Below are 20,000 nucleotides of genomic sequence, written 5' to 3'. Positions count from 1 at the left end.
ATACGAGCAGCCCACCTATACCAATATCATAAATTAATTTCCAACCCCCAACAGTTTACAGGCCCAATGCACTGCATGATTCCATTCAATAATATAGGATGGATTGGAGACAGCAACGTTACACATCTGTTTGATTTAAATTGACAAAGTGGCCATATGTCATGTCTTACCGGAGAACGGCGATGCCACAATCCGGGCGCAGGGAGTCAGAGACCGCGGGATGCTGTCGCTCTTCACGGCGGCGATCTCCCGCGCCACAAATTTCACCAAATTGCTGCTTACTGTCAGACTATCCCGTTTCACGCCCGTGACGAGGCACCGAATACCAATAACGTGGATGTGACTCGGGCAATGGCTGTGTCTGTCTATTCCTCCTCCTTCTCCCCCTCTCTCATCTGTCTCTCTCTCTCCCCCCTTTACTCCCCGTCCCCGTCTCTCTCTTCTTGTCTACAACCCCCACACCCACCACCATTTACTCTCACTTTCACACACTCTCCCGTTGACCTATTGAATAGGCTATTTTCACGGGTCTACCATTTAACCCGTACCCATTGAACTGTCGCGAAAACGGAATTTGGGTAGTTGTATGTCCAGCCAGCGTCAGTCAGCAGCACCGCCAACCGACATACTGAGGCTGCACGCTCTTTTTTTGGGGAGGAATATAAAAAGGGGCGTTCACGCTGACATATTTGAAGAGGCTACTCATCTTAATTCACGTAGTAATATCACAGTGTAGTTCAACCCCAACGTTATGCGATGGTATAATCGAATGCCTCTACTTCACATCACACGAGATCTTAATCCAGGGTTTAATCTCCTTATCACGCAAATGCGCACACACACACACACACACACACACACACACACACACACACACACACACACACACACACACACACACACACACACACACACACACACACACACACACACACACACACACACACACACACACCTCCCTACCTCATCCAAGTTCCAACATGCATATACTCTGTTGTCCAACATCTGGGAAAGGATAAGCACTACATTTTAAAAAAAATCTGAACTGCAGAGCCTCTCCCAGCCAAGACTATAGTGCAGGGCCAGGCAGTCTTCAGCATGGGGCACCACGCCACACCAGTGAAAACATTAGTTTAGTGCCCAACCCTCTATTGCAGACAGTGGGTGGTAATCAAACTGTTTCATGTCAAGGATGCCCAAGTCTATTTTGGACATCAAAAATATTGTGTGCCAGTTGGGACAAGGACTATATTATAGTTATATATAGCATTAATATGCTGTTAAAATAATGAAAAAATATTCCACTTAATTTGTTTAAATAGATACAAGCTCACAATCGTCTATTCAATAGACGATTGAATATGCATTGGCAATAGACTATTGCCAATGCATAGGGTTCATGATAGGGTTAAACTGATGGAAATGCTAAATTCTAGCTCCTTTTGCTGGGGACCCCTCTGGAACCCCGTCAAGGAACACTGGGGGTCCCCAGACCTCACTTTGAGAATCACTGCCCTATAGGCAATTCATCCCATGACCCATGATACATCCCAGTAGGCTATGTGACTCATATCTCCTCCATGCTTCGCTTCGGGTCTGCATCGGCCCTGCATGGCTGTCACAGAGTGCAAGGGAATGCTGGCCGACAGTTCTGGATTAGCGGGGCAGAGCCGACTATACTGTCTTAATCAAACAACAGCTAATGGTATTTCTGTTTGACTGGTCACGTGAAAAATAGGCTACTACTGCGATGATAATCAGGGGTCAGTTTACATGTGATCTCTGTTGATCATATAGCTAGGCAGCAGGCTAATAAGTTAGAGCACAACATGAGCTGTCAAAGTGCACGTGTAGGCTACTGTTCATCATTCATGACCTTGGTTTTGGCCTATAAAAAATCTAATTTGATGAAGCCTATACACACAGTCACAGAGAGCAATACTAATTGAAACCTTGTGATGAAGAATGGAACCAGGTCTTACATTAGTACTGTTTTACAGTTAAGACTACTTGCATTCATAGCGATTAATTCATTGTGTTCTGCCACATAAGCAGCCATGTTAACTCAAACTAAATTGGTTCAATGGTTACCTAATAAACAAATGCATGCAGTTTCATAGAAGTCACTTGCAGTGCAGACCTAAAAATTGCAGGCTCCCAGAATGGGATATCTGCGTTACAGGCGCCATCTTGTGGTGGTGTTTAGAACATTGTAATCTCATCAACTCACTTTAAAACACTAGTAATTGAATCGCAATGTCAAAGAGCATCCATTCACATCCGCTCGTCCACTCGTCGCTCTCTCATCATCCCAAGGGAGTATTGACTTACCAATCTAAGGAGTGGTTTAGTTGAATTTAGTCTGCCCTCTGCAGGTTAAGAAAATGAAGTGCAGCAGTTAACCTTCGAATTGGGTCAATTTTATTAAGATGTATCCATCCATTTGCACAATCTTGAGTCCTTATTGTCTAAATTAAAATAAGTACGTCCAAAGCACACACACCGAGTGATTTCGAAACAGAACTGACTGTACAGTTAAGTTCACATGTGGATCCCATATTTTTCTTCTTTTGATTTTTATCCCACGATTTTGCAAACCATTTTTTCACCCTGTGTCAATTATCTAATGTAATCTTAGGCGCTACACTTCCTCTGCCAACCTGGGGGGCAGCGAACTAACCTCATGCTCCCTGCATGAGGAGTCCAAGCTGCTTCTTTTCACCTGACAGGGGAGTCACGTTATTCCAACCAGTTCCTTTCCCCTCCATCAGGCGCCCCGGCTGGCCAGGGGGAGGTAGTTTAGAGACCAGGATTACTGCGTGTTTTTTGTGAGGGTACCTACCCTAGGGGACACGGGGAGAACATGTAGACTCCACACAGAAAGGCTCTTTCGCCAACCCTGCCTCGGGTATGGGCACTGATGATGTGGAGGAGAGAACACGCCCCCAGCGCCCACAGTTTCCCCCCAGCAGGAATCGAACCCAGGACCTTCTAGCTATGAGGCGACAGCACTACCGACTGTGCCACCGTGCCCCCCTGGATCCCATATTTAACTCAAATAATATCCATACCTGTTCTGCACATCTCCTACACCAAAAAATAAATAAAAACAAAGAAGAAAATGGTCAATAATAACATTTATTTGTGAACTTGTACAGGGTAGAGGGACAATATATATGATTTATTATACACAAGGTTGGGTGGGGCGGACAGACAGGCAGTACGTGTGCTCCCTCAGGGTCTCTGCTCTTCCTTGCCTGAGTGGTGGGGTGGGGTGATGTATTGCCCCTCCTTCACCAGCTTGTCTCTCTGCTTACGGATCTGATACAGCCGTTCGTTCTAGAGAGGGAAGGAAGAGGAACAAAATGCTTAAGCCAGAGTTATACTCAATTGTGTGAGGCTGTCGGATGCTGAAAATAGCAGATGTACAGTTACAAGCATTTAGTTGCAAGCAGTTAGACATTGTAGTATGCAGTTGCTGTTGCATAGTATATACAATTTTTCATCAGTCATTTACAATTACTATCAGTTAACTTTCACTTTCTCCAGAATACTAACAGAAATTCCATGTCTCCATTTAATAATTTTAGAATGAGAACTTTAATCAGTTTTGATGTAAGAGATTCACAGCAAAGCCATGTTGTTAACAGACCCCGTCTTGTTCATGGTGGTAAGAAACCTGTGATTATTACAGACAGGTAATACCTTATTCTGATTTATCTTATAGGCACAAATAAGATAAAGAAACAAATGTAAACTTTAAGAGATTATGAAAACAACCATTAGCAGCAGACACTACACTCACCGTCTTCTGCCTGTGCATGCACTCGTAGAAGTCGTCATATTCAATTTTGCACTCCTTCTTGGCACGGGTTTGCCCAATGCCGTGGGAACACTCGATCCACTCCTTCTCAAAGGAATGGCACTTTGCCGCTCGCTTGTAGGGCTGCTCCCCACTCTGGATCTGCATCCATTTGTCTATGTTGATGCCCAACCGGTCCTGTATGTCGACGAACGGCATGGTACTGAAAGATGGATGGATTGGAGACATAGCAGACATACAAGGTTTAGGCATGCGTTTTAACCCGTTGACCTGAGAAACATTTCTAAATCCTAGCGGCTGCCGGCTTTCTGAAAAACCTTTCTATATCAGTGGTTCTCAAAATGTTTCATGTCAAAGACGCCCAAAATATATTTGGCGACGGCCGCCGACCCATCTCAAAAGAGGAAGTTTAGAATATACATACAGCTCTCTTCTGAAAAATGAATATCGTGCAAAAGTTATTTTTCTTCCGTAATATAATTCAAAAAGTGAAAAACTATCATTTTTTTATCTCAAAATCACAACCCACCTTAACAGTGTGCAAATCTGAATATATATTTTTAAAGACAACATTTTTAACTCAAATCTTTGCTTATGGGATCTCTGGAACAAAATATTTTGAGATGTTTTTATTTTTTTTATTAAATACAAAATAGTAAAATACCAATTACAAATGAGGGTCCAATATATGATCATTTTAAAAAATTACGTAAGGCCTACTATTTCTACAAAACCTGTGATAGCCAGTCATTTTGGGGGTAAATTTTTTTGAGGAAAAACAGACTTCTAGACCTGTATCTGCGTACAGGGACAGGGACAGGGACAAACTGCAGGTTGAAAATGCCCTCAGCTCTGAACTCGGTAGAATGAGAATCTGCACCTGGCTCGCTGATAACAAACTATCTTTACACCTGGGAAAAACTGAATCCATTCTCTTTGGATCTAATAGTAATCTCAGCAAGGCAAATGGCTTCTTGGTTAGAGTGGGTGACAATGTTATCACACGTAAAGATGAAATTACCTACCTAGGTTCCATCCTGGAGGCTAATCTTTCCGGTGATAAAATGGCCACCAACGTAATCAAAAAAAGTCAACCAAAGAACAAGATTCCTTTACAGGATCTCCTCACTGGTCGACAAAAACACCTTGAAGACCTTAACAGGAGCCCTTGTACAAGGCTTCTTTGACTATGCATGCACCTCCTGGTACCACAGCACCTCAAAGGCCCTTAAAACTAGGCTCCAGACCTCCCAAAACAAACTGGTCAGGCTCCTACTTGGCCTCACCCCTGCCCACTTTGACAGACTGACATGGCTTAGGGTCGGCGACAGAGTACAGCATCTTGCAATGGGTCTGGTCCACAAGATTCGATACTCCACCAAGATACCCATGTACCTGTGTAGATACTTCCTTAATGTTAACGAAGTCCACACCCACAACACCAGAGGGAGTGCAACGAACCATGTTCAACCCAGATTCGGCACAAACAAGGGACTAAATTATTTTCGCTCCTATGCCACCAAAATGTGGAACGCCCTACCAACAGTCATTAAGACATGCAAATCCCTTGACTCCTTCAAAACCGCTCTCAAAGGGCACATAAGGATGGCTGCATTTCGAAACTGGCCCCGTAAAATCTGAATCCCCCCCCCCCTTTTCCCCTCACTGTATATGTTTCTTTTCCCTTTTTACCTCCATTATGATGAATTCCTGTACTGTTCTTTGTCTATATAGAAGTGTCTATTTGTACGTCTCTAAATGTTTTGATGAATTGAACATGGTGGACCCTGTTGTAAACAAGTGTAATGCTTAATTGGGTCGTCCACTCACAGTTAACAGCCTTTGTATTGAGTTTGTGCTTGAAATGTACTGTAATTCTGCAAACTGTTAATAAAAATTTCAATCAATCAATCAAACAGGTCGGCCAACTACTATAACAGTCAACAGATGTATTTGAACCGCCAATTTAACCTAAATCTTCATGTTTATCTAAAATAGAGCCAGCCCTGCAGGTTTTTGGCTAGCATAACCTTTGACTGTACAGTCTGTACTACTACTACCTGTGCAGTTGTTAATAATCATGTTAATAAAGTAATCAATCAACCTAGTACCGTCCACACAGTAATATTGTTTACTCACTATAAATATTCTTACAGATGTAACAAGCTGTTGTTAAAGAGCCCTTGACAGCTTGCTGACGCTAACGTCAAAAGGCCACTCGCTCTAATTATGAATTGGAGCATTACTTTTATTCAAACATGTAGAATAACGTTTAGGTTTTATCTAATACACCAGACAATAGGTCAAACTATAAATCAAATGCATCCAAAGCACATTTATTTACCGTGTTTTACAGGAACCACTTTAACCTTCCGTGAAAGCACAGCAAACGTTTTACTTTACGTTAGAGAGCTAAACTCTAGCGTAAAGGAGGCAGTTCGACTTCGATTCCTTTTACGACACTGCTGTGAATGGACAACCCATTTGTGTGTTGTGTGCGTGTACGTGTGTGTGTGTGTGTGTGCTTGCGTGCGCGCGTGCGTGCGTGCGTGTGCGTGTGTGTGTGTGTGTGTGTGTGTGTGTGTGTGTGTGTGTGTGTGTGTGTGTGTGTGTGTGTGTGTGCATCAGGTAAAAAAATTGTGCATTTATATAGCGCTTTTATCCAAGGCATTACATTCACCCATTCATACACTGATGGCGGCGAAAACCATGCAAGGCATCAACCATATGCAGCACATCAGGAGCAATTAGGGGTTCAGACTTCAGTGTCTTGCTCAAGGACACTTCGACACTATGTACAGTATGTATTGATTGATTGATTGAAATATTTATTAACAGTTTGCAGAATTACAGTACATTTCAAGCACAAACTCAATACAAAGACTGTTAACTGTGAGTGGACGACCCAATTAAGCATTACACTTGTTTACAAGAGGGTCCACCTTGTTTAATTCATCAAAACATTTAGAGACGTACAAATAGACACTTCTATATAGTCAAAGAACAGAACAGGAATTCATCATAAAAGAGGTCATGTATGTATGTATGTATGTATGTATGTACAGTATGTATCTGTGTGTGTGTGTGTGTGTGTGTGTCCTTTTGAATAATTCTATGGAATAATATTGCATACATTTTAATCTTCCAACCTACTGTAACGTTTCAAGCTCAGACTCAGTGCCATATAGGCCTACTGTTCTTTTGATTTTCTCTCATGCAATCAATTTGACAAGTCTAGATTTTGGTGCACAACAGATGATTGTTTATTTTTTTCCTCCAAAGTCCACAAATATCTTTCATATAGTCCTGCATATACAATCCAACACAGGGCAGGACTTTAACATTGCCAGCAGTTACACATATTGAAAACAGTCACATATTGCCATCTATACACTCAAAACCATGTACACAAGTACTGTGTTCTTTCTTTATACATAATTTCTGTCACCCTATAGTTCAGTGTAATTCAGAAAGTTCTGTGTCAGTACATGGTACATTCATGGTGTTGATTTCAATAGATGGGCAGTAACAAAGTGACGACTGATAATCATATTATCAACAGACCAATCCAAGTGCTGCCCAGTCATATGACATGAGCAGCTACTTGCATGTAGATTCATAAAGCTACTCTGAGATGAAAAAGCTTCCAAGTTGATTCCTTGAATTGAAAGAAAAACATGTTAAAAAAAAAAAAAAAAACTTAAAGCACAGATGTAATAAAAAGCTATGAACCTATTCCAGTTATTAAGTATGATTATGAAGAGCTGATCAGCATCAACAGGGGACGAGTTTCATTCCAAAGTAAGTTATCCACCATTTGGCATACAATACAGACACTTATGATTGATAGTGCAACATTAAAAATAATTTGACTACTTTTCTCTAAAAGACAGTACTAAGTCCTTGGTTCACAAGAGTAACACTTTTACAGATAGGATTCTCTATATTTCAGAGTTATTAATTGATTAACTGCGTGGAATGACCCTCTCACCCCATCCACCCCCAACATGGATATGGATATAAAGCATTTTGGAAACAAACTCTGTTACATCCAATACAACAGGCTTTCTGGTAGTGGATTTATTTTGGTTGTACCACAGACAGTTTTATGCAGTAAACACAGTAATAGCAATAAACAACGGACAGCAAAAAAGATAGACATTTCAGATAAAGTGCACGAGTGCTCATTCAAAAATAAAAATCCAGTACGAACGTTGAACGTATACATTCATCAAGAATTAATTCGCTCCACTATCTGTAAGCTTGTGGATTTTGTCTGTTGACTTCTGCAGCTCTGTAACTAACAATCATTCAATCCTCTCTGCTCCACATACTCACACACAAAGACAAAGACAGACAACAACATTCAAGTGGGTCAGACCATTTGCCAGTTAGCGTGTTGGAAACTAAGTCAGTGTGTGTTGCGTTGGTCAAAAAGAAAGCTTCATCATTGCCACTGTCTGTAAGGCAGTCAGGTAGGCAGTCAAGTCAGTCATTTGCATGTGCAACTGCCTGTAGGTTGACTTCAGGTGTGGTCCTATCATCCGAGGCATACAAGAGCCTTGCAATAATGAAAGAGTTCTGACATTGTCCTTCCTGAAACGTATTAACCCATTAAGACCTGAGGCCGATTCTACAAATGCCTACTAAATATGTCGTTTTCTTACGTTTTCCAAACTGTTTCAAGATTTTTAGAAATAGTCAGCCTTCTGATTGGTCCCTGACTGACTAACCAGCCTTGGTTAGTCAGTCAGCCTTGCCTTGTTCCACCCTGGTTCCGCCTAGTTTGTTGAATTTGCTGAAACATATTTTTTGGAAAAAACTCAAAACAACCCAGTCAACATGCTGCACCTGTGATGTTCCTTTTTAAACACACCAAGTTTAAAATAAGAATTGAATGCACAGCATATCAATACGAAGCAACTGAAAAACCTGTAGTGGATGGAGAGAGAGGATTTTTGTCCAACCACGAAACGGCAACCAATGGGTGCGAAGATGGGCAGAACCACGGGCGGGACTTGACAAAGGGTGAAAATGCAAAAATCTAAAATCACACAGATTTTAGGGTTAATTGCTGTATATTAAAAGCTCAGTGGACATATTTAATTTGACTTCATCAGAACAGAATAAATTAGATCATAATAGCAGTCCAGCATGATCATCACATTAACTGTCAGAACTCTGTCATTTCCACAGCTCAGCAAGCATGGGCTCTCTTTTCTCTCCTTCTCTGTGCAGGACAAGTTAGATTCAAGTGCAGATATAACCTCCGCTAAGCCACGACGACTCTGTGCAAAACTACACTCTCACCTGTGTCACAGGAGCTCGCCGCACTTTGACACCTTCCACACACAAGACATAGTCATGCAGACTCATGCATACAGCAAATCATACCATTCAAGGTTCATTCAGATATAAATAGGAAATAAACAAGACAGAGTACAAAGTCCACGCACATTCACACATCTTTTTACCCCCTCCCCCCTGTCTCTCGCTTCCGCAATACAAATCTTAGCATCATCGTAGTACTTTTACCCATCTAATTTCATACTTTATTTTTACCATATTATCTTGTGGCAAATTTGTACCTCTTGTTTGCTATTTTTTTTGCTTAAGTAGCCAAGGCATTTTGCACCAAGAAGTAAACATAAAACATCATATCTAAGAGGTAGAATCCTGAGAATAACTTCAGCGATGATATTAACAGGTCAATAGAACAGATAGACAGATAAGACAGACTGACAGGTAAAAGTACATAAAGGCTGTCTGCGTGTAAGAAGGTTTTGGTGAGTGAATCGAGAAAAAAAAAAGAACAAGAAACAAAAAAGTAAAACAAAATGAATCTATGAAACCGTGTGAAAGCTAATACATGGAATTGTCGGGGAGTTTCTTTTGTTTTGTGCAATCCTGTGCAAGCCAGTGTTCTCTCAGACATAGAGGGTTACGCTGCTGTCTGCTGGACAGTGAAGGCCTTCGGTGGAGGGGTTCAGCGCTCGGCAGGACGGGGGCTGCTGGGGCAGGGGCTGGTGGGAGGAGGACAGCGGGCGACCGCTCTTCGGGTGAGGAGAGTCACAGTCGTCCGACGTCAGCTCGGCGATGTCATCCGACTGCGTGTCCGACATCTCCAGGTCGCTGCGGATGCTCTCCGGCTGAGCCAGGGTGACGTCGCGGAGTCCCTCTCGGATGGACGCTCCCGGCGACAGGCCCAGCACGGAGCCGGACAACGCTACCCCGCCCCTCCTGGAGCTGCAGTCCAGAGGCTCCTCCCCTCCCGAGCTGTTTGCCATGGCGGCTGTGCCCGGAGGCGGGGTTAGGTCCTCTTCGCTGGTCAGGCAGAAGTGGCTGGGTTTGGCCTCAATGTCTACTTGAATCTGGTTGGTGCACTCCCTGCGGAGGAACAAGATGGAAGATTTTAACATGCTCAAGATTAAATCCAGTTATTATATGTAGTACAGTTGAATAAGGTATAGGGAAATCAAGGAGAAGACAAGTTAGACACATTTATGTACTTCCTTAACCCATTTTGGGCGGGAACCCCTTTTGTTGTTTTAACTAAGCATTATGTTATACTTTAGCTATTGAAAAATAGCAGATCTACAAGCTCATAGCGTGCCACCGAGTGGCGCACTATGAACTTGTAGGTCTGCTATTTTTGAAAAATCGTAAAAATGCGGCACAAATCTTTGAACATATATTCTTTCAGAGCGAACGTTTTTTTTATTTCGACGTCAGGTCTAAATGGGTTAACACACACACGCTGAGAAGTACATGGACAGAATGACCAAGAAACACAATAAACAAAACACAAAGCAGTGATGACTGCGTACCTGTCAGGTAGTGTGTAGGAGGAGATTATGGATCCGGCCATGCCTCTGGTGCTGGCACAGTCACTGCCTGCACCCAGGCTTCCGGACTCCCTCTGGGTTGACTCCTTAGCCAGCTCCCCTCCTTGCACCTCCAGCCTGGAAGGGAACAATACATGAAATGTACACATGGGTCATCGTGAGTTGTTTCTTGCAGGCACAAGAGATAGCATGTGGACACATGTCTTTGGAACCACGTCAACATCAGACTACACCTATTCTATTTTATATTGTAATCTGTTTTTTGTTACCTGCTATATTTGCCGGTGCGGGCTCCCAGAGCACCCCCTGCCAGGGTGTTAAAGTGGGGAGTGTCCCCGAGGCCCCCTGGTGCCACAGAAAGGCCCTCGCTGGGGGAGGTGGTGCTCATGCCGCTGGCCGCCCCATCCAGACTGCTCTCCCCGAGGCTGGGAGACTTGAGGGCACGCCACGCATCCGCCACTGAACCGAGAATGGTACAAAGAAAGATCATTCTCAGATTTCTATTTTAAATACATGCTTTATGCAAAGAATTTTGTACTCTCAAAAGTAGCAATGATTGCATTGGAAATAACACTAAAGGCAGAGGCACGGTTAAAAAACGAAACATTGGATATGTTAAAAGACATCCTCCGCCTGTTTGCAAATGTGATGTTTGGTTTCCTCACCTGTGATTGGTCCATCATCCTCGTCAAAGTCTATCCGTACGCCCCGCCCCTTCCCCCGGCTCACACCACAGCCCCCACCTCTGCACAGAGAGATAGGCACCACCCCGTAGACATATGCCAACATGATGGGTACACCAATACCTGGGAGAGAGACAAATAGAGAGAGAGAGAGAGAGGGGGGGGGGGGGTGGTAGGGAGAGACATTATGGAAAAGAAACAGAGGGAGACAATGTATTTAATTTACTATTGATTGATATCTAAATAAATAAATACATTTCCCCTTCATTGTCAATGGCGTTTTTTAAAACAAACATTGAACTAAAAACAAACATTAAACCTGTATATAGGAGGGGCTAGCGCCCCTCAAAAACTAACCGATTAACAGGGGAAAAAAGACGAGAGAACAGACAATGTGCTGCTCCTTACCGACGCTGACAGTTGCTATGACCGGAGCAGTGATGATGGACAAGGCCACGCCTCCTGTGATGGCCAGGTTCCTCCTGTGACGAGAGCTCTTCTTCAGCTCATAGTGGGCGTGGATCTGCAATAAAGAACAAGCATAAAGTGAACACACCTGAACTGGACAACAGTAGTCTCGCCTTGCCAGACTGTTGGCTCCCACAATTTTCAAATGCTTCCGGTCATACAGTCTGGAGATAGATAAAAATCACACCCGTGTGAAGTGAGTGGTACAACTCCGTGTGGGGGTCCCCAGAACTGCCAGACTCACAAGAACACGCCCAGGGTGCCGGCCCGGTTCCGGCGAGCTGTCCCGCGTCCGAAGCGGTCGAGAAATGACCAAAGTCCAGACTCATATCGTGGACAGAACGTGTGAGTGATCCCACGTGATCAGTCTGGCAATGCCAGGCTAAGAAGGAATGTTCGGCTCTTTATTCAAATAATTTTACTAGGCTTCTTTCTTGTTGGTACTGCCCTGTAATGTAGTATGTGTCCTGAATAGGATGTCGGTACTAATAAATAATGTTTTATTTTAATTATTTTTCAGGCACCTTTAAAAGCTAATAAGATTCAAACAACATGAGCAACAAGCAGCCACGGTGTATGGGAGGATTACCTATTGTAACGGTCCAATTAGTTTAGTTGTTTATCCATGTTAAACAAAGAACATCAAGCCAGAATCCAGTAGGTTTGTCAAAACATGCAGTTCTACAAAGTATCCACAAGAGGGTGGTACAGTATATCAATGTACCATTAAAGGTCTTATTATACATCCAGTCTCAAAGATGTTTTTACCAGAGTGATTTCCATGTTTCACATGGAAAAGAGAAAACATAATAGAACCGATTAAAAGCTCAGCAAATCACTGAAAAACTGCCTTCCTGCTCTGACAGTTTGTGCAGATATTGATAGTCAAACCATCAACCAATCAGGAGAAGGGCACACACCAGTATTGATGAGGTGCTGCTAACCTTGGTAAAGAAGTCTTAAAGTGAAGAAAAGGCTGAACACTCATAGCCACCATGCAGGGTGAATTATTGAGTACTAAGTACGGACCGAGGCATGAATCCCTGAAGAAGAGCTTTCCAGGTCAAGCGTTGGTACTTAGTACTCAATAAATTATCCTGCATTGTGGTTACAAGTGTGCTGCCTTTTGTTCACTTTTAGAATACGTCACCTTACCGTCTATAAACCAAATTAACACCTTGTGTGGCATGCTGAAGTGAGTAATGGAAGTTTCATTATGCTGAACATAACAGGAACCGAATGTCCTGACCTGTATTTCTAGGAAATTACAACCATGCTTCTCAACAATGGCTGACCTCAATGCCAGCCAGAAGCTGGGACGCCGCCAACATCAATAGAAAGAAATACTTTCAGTGTCATTTGAAACATTGTAAATTACAGGGAAGTGAAAGAGGTTTCCTTGTAAAGAACCAAGTCGAAATAGATGAAAGTGCAGTGACTTTTCACGTTATGAACTGCTGTAGACTACGAGTAGTCGAATGCCAGTGCTGCTGAGGCTGAAAGACCGACAGAATGCGAAGAAAGGAATTTATTACAGTAGGTGAGGTATGTCCCATTTTTTACCCTGCCCACATTAATCACATGAACCCTATAGCCTTCACATGTAATACGTGAACATTCATCAAAATAGGAAACATGTAGAAAGGACTGGACCATGGATAGACCCCTGGGGGGAGTATATAGGGTTAAAGGAGTAATTCACCCAAAAAACTAATGTTCTATCAATTACAAAGCCCTTGAAACCTTGAATTGCTTTTGTCGCATTCCTGACCCAATAATGTAATGACCGGTGAGACGATTTGAGTCTCCTAACGGACACGCAAATTTGGTCATCACAAATTCCCCACAGCGACTCGCGATGTCCAGGTATGAATTTAGCCATCTGTTCCACTACCAGCAGTGCTGCTGGCTGTGATGTAGCCTAGTTACTAGTGGTTCCCAAACTTCTTTTCAGGGGACCCATTTTTTTTTAAGATGAAAAACCAGGCGACCCAATTCCCAACATTGTCTTTACTTGCGTAAGCACAGAAAATCCTAATTCACACTTGTATGTGGTTGTAAAAGTAGCAAAATGCTTGCTTTGCTTAGCAGAGGATATTGAGATGATATATTATCCAGAACCAGCTCGTCACACTGCTCGACAGAGCGAATACACCGCTGCTGCTGCTCGAGGGAGTCTCCACTCACCACCAATGGTGCGAGCCGTGAGGGCGAGCCATGGTAGTATGAAATTACTTTCAGTGGCCCCGGGTCGGGTAGCTCTTCCGGAACAAGTTTTTCGGCTCTCCAAGTGTAGTATGAATGATTGGGCTTAGAGAGCATTACGTTTTGACTAGAAAAGGTTATGTAAATCATATGGATTGGCAAACTTTCACGAAAGTTGGTGGGAAACCTGGGAATTATTAGTAGGCTTCCCACAGAATATAAATGTTTGGGTTGACATAGTAAAAGGTCAAGGTCACAATCAAGGTCTACATTGAATAAAGGTGGCCTTACACTAGCCGCTCGGGGGGTGCCCGACCGTTCAAAGCGCGATCGGCCTGATCAACATCAAGAATGTTTGATATTTGCTCTGCCCCGCTCCGATTATCCTGTAGTGTGTGGTGCTATCAGATTTCAGATTGAAAAAAATCGGCTAGTGTAAGGCCACCTTAAGAGAAATCTGTTCAGAAGCGGGATCTACTGACATTGGAGCAGGGAGGGTCATGCACACATATTGAAATGTATTAGGCTATTGTTGCACGTTACATGTATTTGTTACATATATGTAACATCATGTTTGTCCAAGTGATGACAACATGCCACACTACTTTTTGGTATGTTCAATGTCCACAGATTTGTCTCCATATAGCCTGTCTAATGAGTATGTACCATAATTATGTAATGACATTGCCCTGGGCCTTTGTATACAGGAGCACAACCCCCCCCAAAAACATTGTTCATCACATGCTCTACTGAGCACACCTCAACTCACTTCATTATTTACAACTCTTTGACTTCAATGAAGATGATAATAATGACGAGGATAATGCTCATCATCAATATTACCATGGCTGCTATTATCTCACCTTGCGCCCCACATAGACTGGAATGCCGATAACCATGGCAGGGACAGCGATGCCAGCAATGAGAGTGATGCCAACCGGAGCTCCTATCAGGGTGCCCAGCTGCCACAGGATCTTCTTCTTCCTGCTCCACGGCTTCTTCCCCCAGAATGTACAGCCTGATGGACTGGTGAAGAGGAGAGGAGAGAGAGAAGTTGAAATAGAAGAATGGATAAATTACAGAAGGAAGAGGAGAGGAAATGTAAAGTGTAGAAGATTAGATTATTATTGTTGTTGCCCCAATCTGTACGCCGACGGTGTCCAAAGTCTGTCGCTTATTCAGCCTCAATACCTGGGAGGAGGCTGCCCTCCAGAGAGGCATGTGGAGTAGGATGGTCCATGAAGGCACAGCACAGCTATAGAAAAGGATCTCCACTGTGCCGCAGAAGCAAAGAGGCAACTGAGAAAAGAGAGACCTACCACCAAGACGGCTCCTCACACCACCACCACCCTCATGGCAACCATTCACATATGCACCCAGTGCAATAAAGACTGTAGACTAGTGTAGATCAAGGATCGGCCTCTACAGCCACCTGAAGACCCACAGACGACCAGACACACTGGCAGGAGGACAATCATACTCGTTTCGAGTGATCGTCGATGGTGTGTGTGCGTGCGTGCGCGTGCGTGCGTGTGTGTGTGTGTGTGTGCGTGCGTGGCGTGTTCCTACCTGAGGTAGTGCAGGTCAGAGATCTCCTTCATGCAGAGCCAGCAGAACTCACAGCCACAGACAGCGCAGGTCATGTGATTACAGCTGCCGTCGTTCATCTTGATGATGTAAGCGCCGCACCTCGGGCACGGCTTGATGTCATCGGCTGGGGACGGAAACAAGCGAGAGGTCAGTCATTAAGAGATTCTTCATGATCAGCCAACACAGGGAAGCTGGCAGAACCTTCACTAAAAGAGCCGGGAACACGCTCCACACGTCCCAGACTCTTCTCCCTTCTGGCTCCAAAACAATGGAATGAACAATGAACATGCCATTGCAATCAGAACTGCAGACTCACTCCCAATCTTCCGCCCTAGTCTGAAAACTCACCTCTTCAGACTCCATCTTAGCCCGTAGCACTTTTGTATCTCTATCGGACCTCTCTCCCAGAGAAGTCTTATTCTGGCTTATGAGTGCAATTTGACATAAAGCAAAGGACATGCATGGAATCCATTAAAACACAGTTTAAATGTTGGATTCCGGGAAAGTGAGCTGTTGCATATTTGGAGGTTTCTGTTAGTGTTTGTGTGCTCGCTATCCTGCTGACACAGCTCAACCACACTCCCTCTCCCTCTCTCTCTCTTGTTCCTTCACTCTCTCCCACGCTCTTGCATTCCTTAATTTCTTCTCTTTCTCCTGCTCTTCCCTTCATTATTTATTTTGTCCCCCCTCAGCCATGTCTCGTTCACCCCCGACTCCCTCCGATGCTCTCTCGCATTTCCTTCGTCGTCCTCTCTTTAGCCCAAACCACACCAATGGGTCGAGAGTCGAAACGCAACAAAATGGTTTTAGCGTTCGTCCCAGTGGTGTGATATGTCCTGTTGCACGCCGGGCATGGTGACGCATGTCGACGCAAGTCGACCCAAGTGATTCAATCAATTGGTTCAATTCAATGGTTGTTCAATGGTATATAGTATTTTTTTATTGGCCTAAAATATTGTCTATATACATATACATTCATGAATCCACTTGCTGACCGACTGTCACTATTGGGCAATTTTTTTATATGGGTTTCTTGTGACCCTACCATTAATATCCTATGGCAGGCAAAAATGGCAAACTTTCCTTTTGCAGCCATAGCCACTTTGCCCAAAGGTGCCCAAAATGTGCTGACCTCATCACATTTGTCATGACGTCTATGGCCGTTTTTAGCCCAAGGAGTGTATTTTGTGCAGAACTAATTCTTGGAATGGATTCAGAATCATGAAAACCCTCTAGTTTGACATGTCACATGCTACGAAAAGCAAAAGGAAATCACAAGAAATCCCTATAAAGAAATTGCCCAATAGTGACAGCCAGTCAGCAAGTGGATTCATGAATGTATGTATACAGATACAATAGGTTTGCCCCCTTTACTGAGAAGGCAGACTGTCTGAATGAGTTGTTACACCTGAGAACAATACAGTTACCACTTGTGGAGGCTTGTGTAGTTGCTCTACCAGAGCTCGGAAGTCTGTCAACCAGTCCAGAGAACAAAGGTGAGACATGACCATGTAAACATTTATAAACCAAATTTTTGAACGTGAAAAGGTTGTGTTTTTTTAAAATACCGCAAAGAACCAAAATCCCGCTTGGTTGCAAGGAGTTGCATTGTGACCCATTGGTGTGATTTGCACCTTAGATCAATTATAATTTCAGTTCCTATTCATAGTATCACAATGAACAGGTGTCCTCTCGTCCTCCTCCTCTCTTGAGTCCCGGTAGAGTTCTGGGTTTCACGCCGGGCACCACCAACTAGAGTAGAATGGCTTGGATAACTGAGTCATGCGGCAAGTCTGGGAGCTGACGGTAGTCGGGGCGCTCCACCTTAGCCAGCGCTTTGAAAAGGAAATAGACTCCCACGTTGGGCTGATACCGACAATAAGCCGGTCGACCTATGAGTTCCCCCCCCCCCCCCCCCCTGTCTCTCCTCCTCCAACCCTCTCTGTCTCTCTAAAATATAGAGACAGCAAGATAAAACAGTCAGGACAGGCACACATACAGTCAAGACAGACGCACGCAGACGAATATAGGGACAGGCAGACAGACATGGGACTGGTTTTGATTAACAGCTACCCCTGCAAGTCAATAGCAGCCTATTATTATCAGACCCTCTGGATATATGGCTGGCATTATTAAGACGGAGCAAGAGAGAGAGAGAGAGAGAGAGAGAGAGAAAGAAAAAGAGAGATGGAGGTTGGCTGAGGACAGCCCAGAGGGTCCCATTTAATACATTTTAATCAAAGCTGGATTAAACACACTTGCTCACACACACACACACACACACACACACACACACACACACACACACACACACACACACACACACACACACACACACACACACACACACACACACACACACACACACACACACACACACACACACACACACACACACACACACACTATGCCCCACATAATATACACACATCCATGCACACACACACCGCCATGCTGCAGATACACAAACGGCAGACATCGAGACAATCTGACACCCCAAGAGGTGCAAGGAGTGCTTTGACAAAATGAGGATATGTCAAGTCTCTCGCTCTGTGTGTGTGTGTGTGTGTGTGTGTGTGTGTGTGTGTGTGTGTGTGTGTGTGCGCGCACGTGCATGTGTGTGTTGCTGTATTTCGGTGTGGCATGTGGTATGTGTGTGTATTTGGTTATGTACTTGTACTAATCTATTTATGTAAGTATTGTGTGTGTTTTGTGTGCGAGTGCACGTACGACGTATGACGTACGTGCATGTGTGCATGCAAGCTTGCCTGGTACATGCATGCGTGTGTGAGTGTGTTTATACATATTGCAATTGCATATTCATGTATGTGTACTCTTAGGTATTGTGGGATGTCGCATGACAGCGGGCTGTCAGAGCGCCACCCCAACGAGAGTCAGTGGAGCGTCAGAGGCGGAGAACAGCCCAGAAGACAGCGACCCGTCCTGGGTCACGTGATTGACCACCAGTATCTACCCATCTTCCTCCTCAATCAGAGCAATTACGCAACAGCCGCACTGCGCACGTAACGTTTGAAAGGGAGGGCACAGATGAGCGCTCCGCCTCATTCTCCACTGACTCGCGGAGGGAGCACTGACGTGGCAATCTGGCGGTAGGTCTCCACAAACACACACATCCCCTCTCATTTCCACTTGTCCAGACTCTGTGCTAACAGTGTTTCTCATTAGACAGGCAACCCCGGGATGGAGGCATCCTGAAGAGGAACCCATATGGAAATAAACTCCTGAAGGAATAGGAGAGTGAAAAGGGACACTGTCCCGATAGGAGGACTTGGACTGAGTACCGAATATAAACGGTTTTGCCCTAGAGAAAGGAAGAACCTGAGTTATCCCTTTGTGTGCCAGTTAACCAACTGTGTGTGCTGATTTTAAGTTGAACTTGTCATATCCTCAATAAATGCCCGCGTAGGCAAAACTTGCTGTGCCTCCCGCCTATCGTTGTCCAGTGGCGCCCACGGTATGTACTTGCACTTGTGTATTAGTGTGCTTGCCGTTACAGTGCACTCACCAGGCCCTTGCTCCTGTGTGTAGCTAGGGGAGTGGTTGCTGTGCGTGTGCAGGGACTGAGCCCTCTGCTGGCGTGCAGAGTCACAGGTCTGGTTGGGATGCCAGGCCTGCTTGCAGTGGTAGCAGAACTCTGCCCCACAGCCCTCCCTACGACACACCAGTCTGGGGCAGCTGGCACAGCCAGATGCGATCACTGCAAATCTGTGACACACACACAGTCACACACACACACACACACACACACACACACACACACACACACACACACACACACACACACACACACACACACACACACACACACACACACACACACACACACACACACACACACACACACACACACACACACACACACACACACACACACACACACACACACACACACACACACACACACACACACACACACACACACACACACACACACACACACAGTCACACACACACACGAAGGAAGGAAGGAAGTTAAGTTAAATCAATACAGATGCATCAATTCAGACATGACTAATTGACAATATTGAGAGAGGGAGATGCAGAAAAAGCTTAAATGATGTAATGCAGAAAAAGCTAAATTATATTACTGGGTGAACAGAGAAAGAAAGACAGGACAATTTGTGACAGACAGAGAGAGAGAGAGAGAGAGAGAGAGAGAGAGAGATGAATTGATCGGTTAGTTAGAAGTAAAGTTAGAAGAGAGGTCAGAGAGACCACTTAGTATACTGAGAGACAAGAGAGAGTATTCATTCTCTAATAACTCTGACCAATGTTAATCACCACCATGCTGGAAGGCGGTCAACCACTTTCACTTTACTTTTTTTGGGTATGATTGTCAACATGTGAGCTTTGTAGATATGCTAT

General features: G+C 44.2%; 2 protein-coding genes across 2 annotated transcripts in view; both read right to left on the bottom strand.

Annotated features, from left to right (window-relative positions):
- Window positions 1-3,120: 3,120 nt before the first annotated feature.
- ndufs5 (NADH:ubiquinone oxidoreductase subunit S5) lies at window positions 3,121-6,307 on the bottom strand. The gene is made up of 3 exons (XM_079522277.1): window positions 6,168-6,307; window positions 3,806-4,025; window positions 3,121-3,339 (listed from the first exon to the last, which is right to left on the bottom strand). Exons 2-3 carry the CDS (start codon window positions 4,019-4,021, stop codon window positions 3,235-3,237), a joined length of 321 nt encoding a protein of 106 aa, XP_079378403.1. The 5' UTR covers window positions 4,022-4,025; window positions 6,168-6,307; the 3' UTR covers window positions 3,121-3,234.
- A 755-nt stretch (window positions 6,308-7,062) lies between these two features.
- Window positions 7,063-20,000, bottom strand: part of rnf19b (ring finger protein 19B) — a 33,250-nt gene continuing 20,312 nt past the window's right edge. Inside the window, exons 3-10 of the mRNA XM_079523112.1 lie at window positions 19,141-19,340; window positions 15,594-15,738; window positions 14,888-15,050; window positions 11,760-11,874; window positions 11,334-11,474; window positions 10,938-11,127; window positions 10,651-10,785; window positions 7,063-10,210 (exon numbers count right to left, since the gene is read on the bottom strand). Coding sequence (XP_079379238.1) covers window positions 9,751-10,210; window positions 10,651-10,785; window positions 10,938-11,127; window positions 11,334-11,474; window positions 11,760-11,874; window positions 14,888-15,050; window positions 15,594-15,738; window positions 19,141-19,340 — 1,549 coding nt within the window. The 3' untranslated portion in view covers window positions 7,063-9,750. The remainder of the gene's footprint in view (window positions 10,211-10,650; window positions 10,786-10,937; window positions 11,128-11,333; window positions 11,475-11,759; window positions 11,875-14,887; window positions 15,051-15,593; window positions 15,739-19,140; window positions 19,341-20,000) is intronic.

This window comes from Electrona antarctica, assembly GCF_951216825.1.
Source record: "Electrona antarctica genome assembly, chromosome: 15".
In the NCBI taxonomy this organism is placed as follows: Eukaryota; Metazoa; Chordata; class Actinopteri; order Myctophiformes; family Myctophidae; genus Electrona; species Electrona antarctica.
Note: the sequence above shows the minus strand (reverse complement) of the source record. Positions and strands in the feature narration are given on the sequence as shown.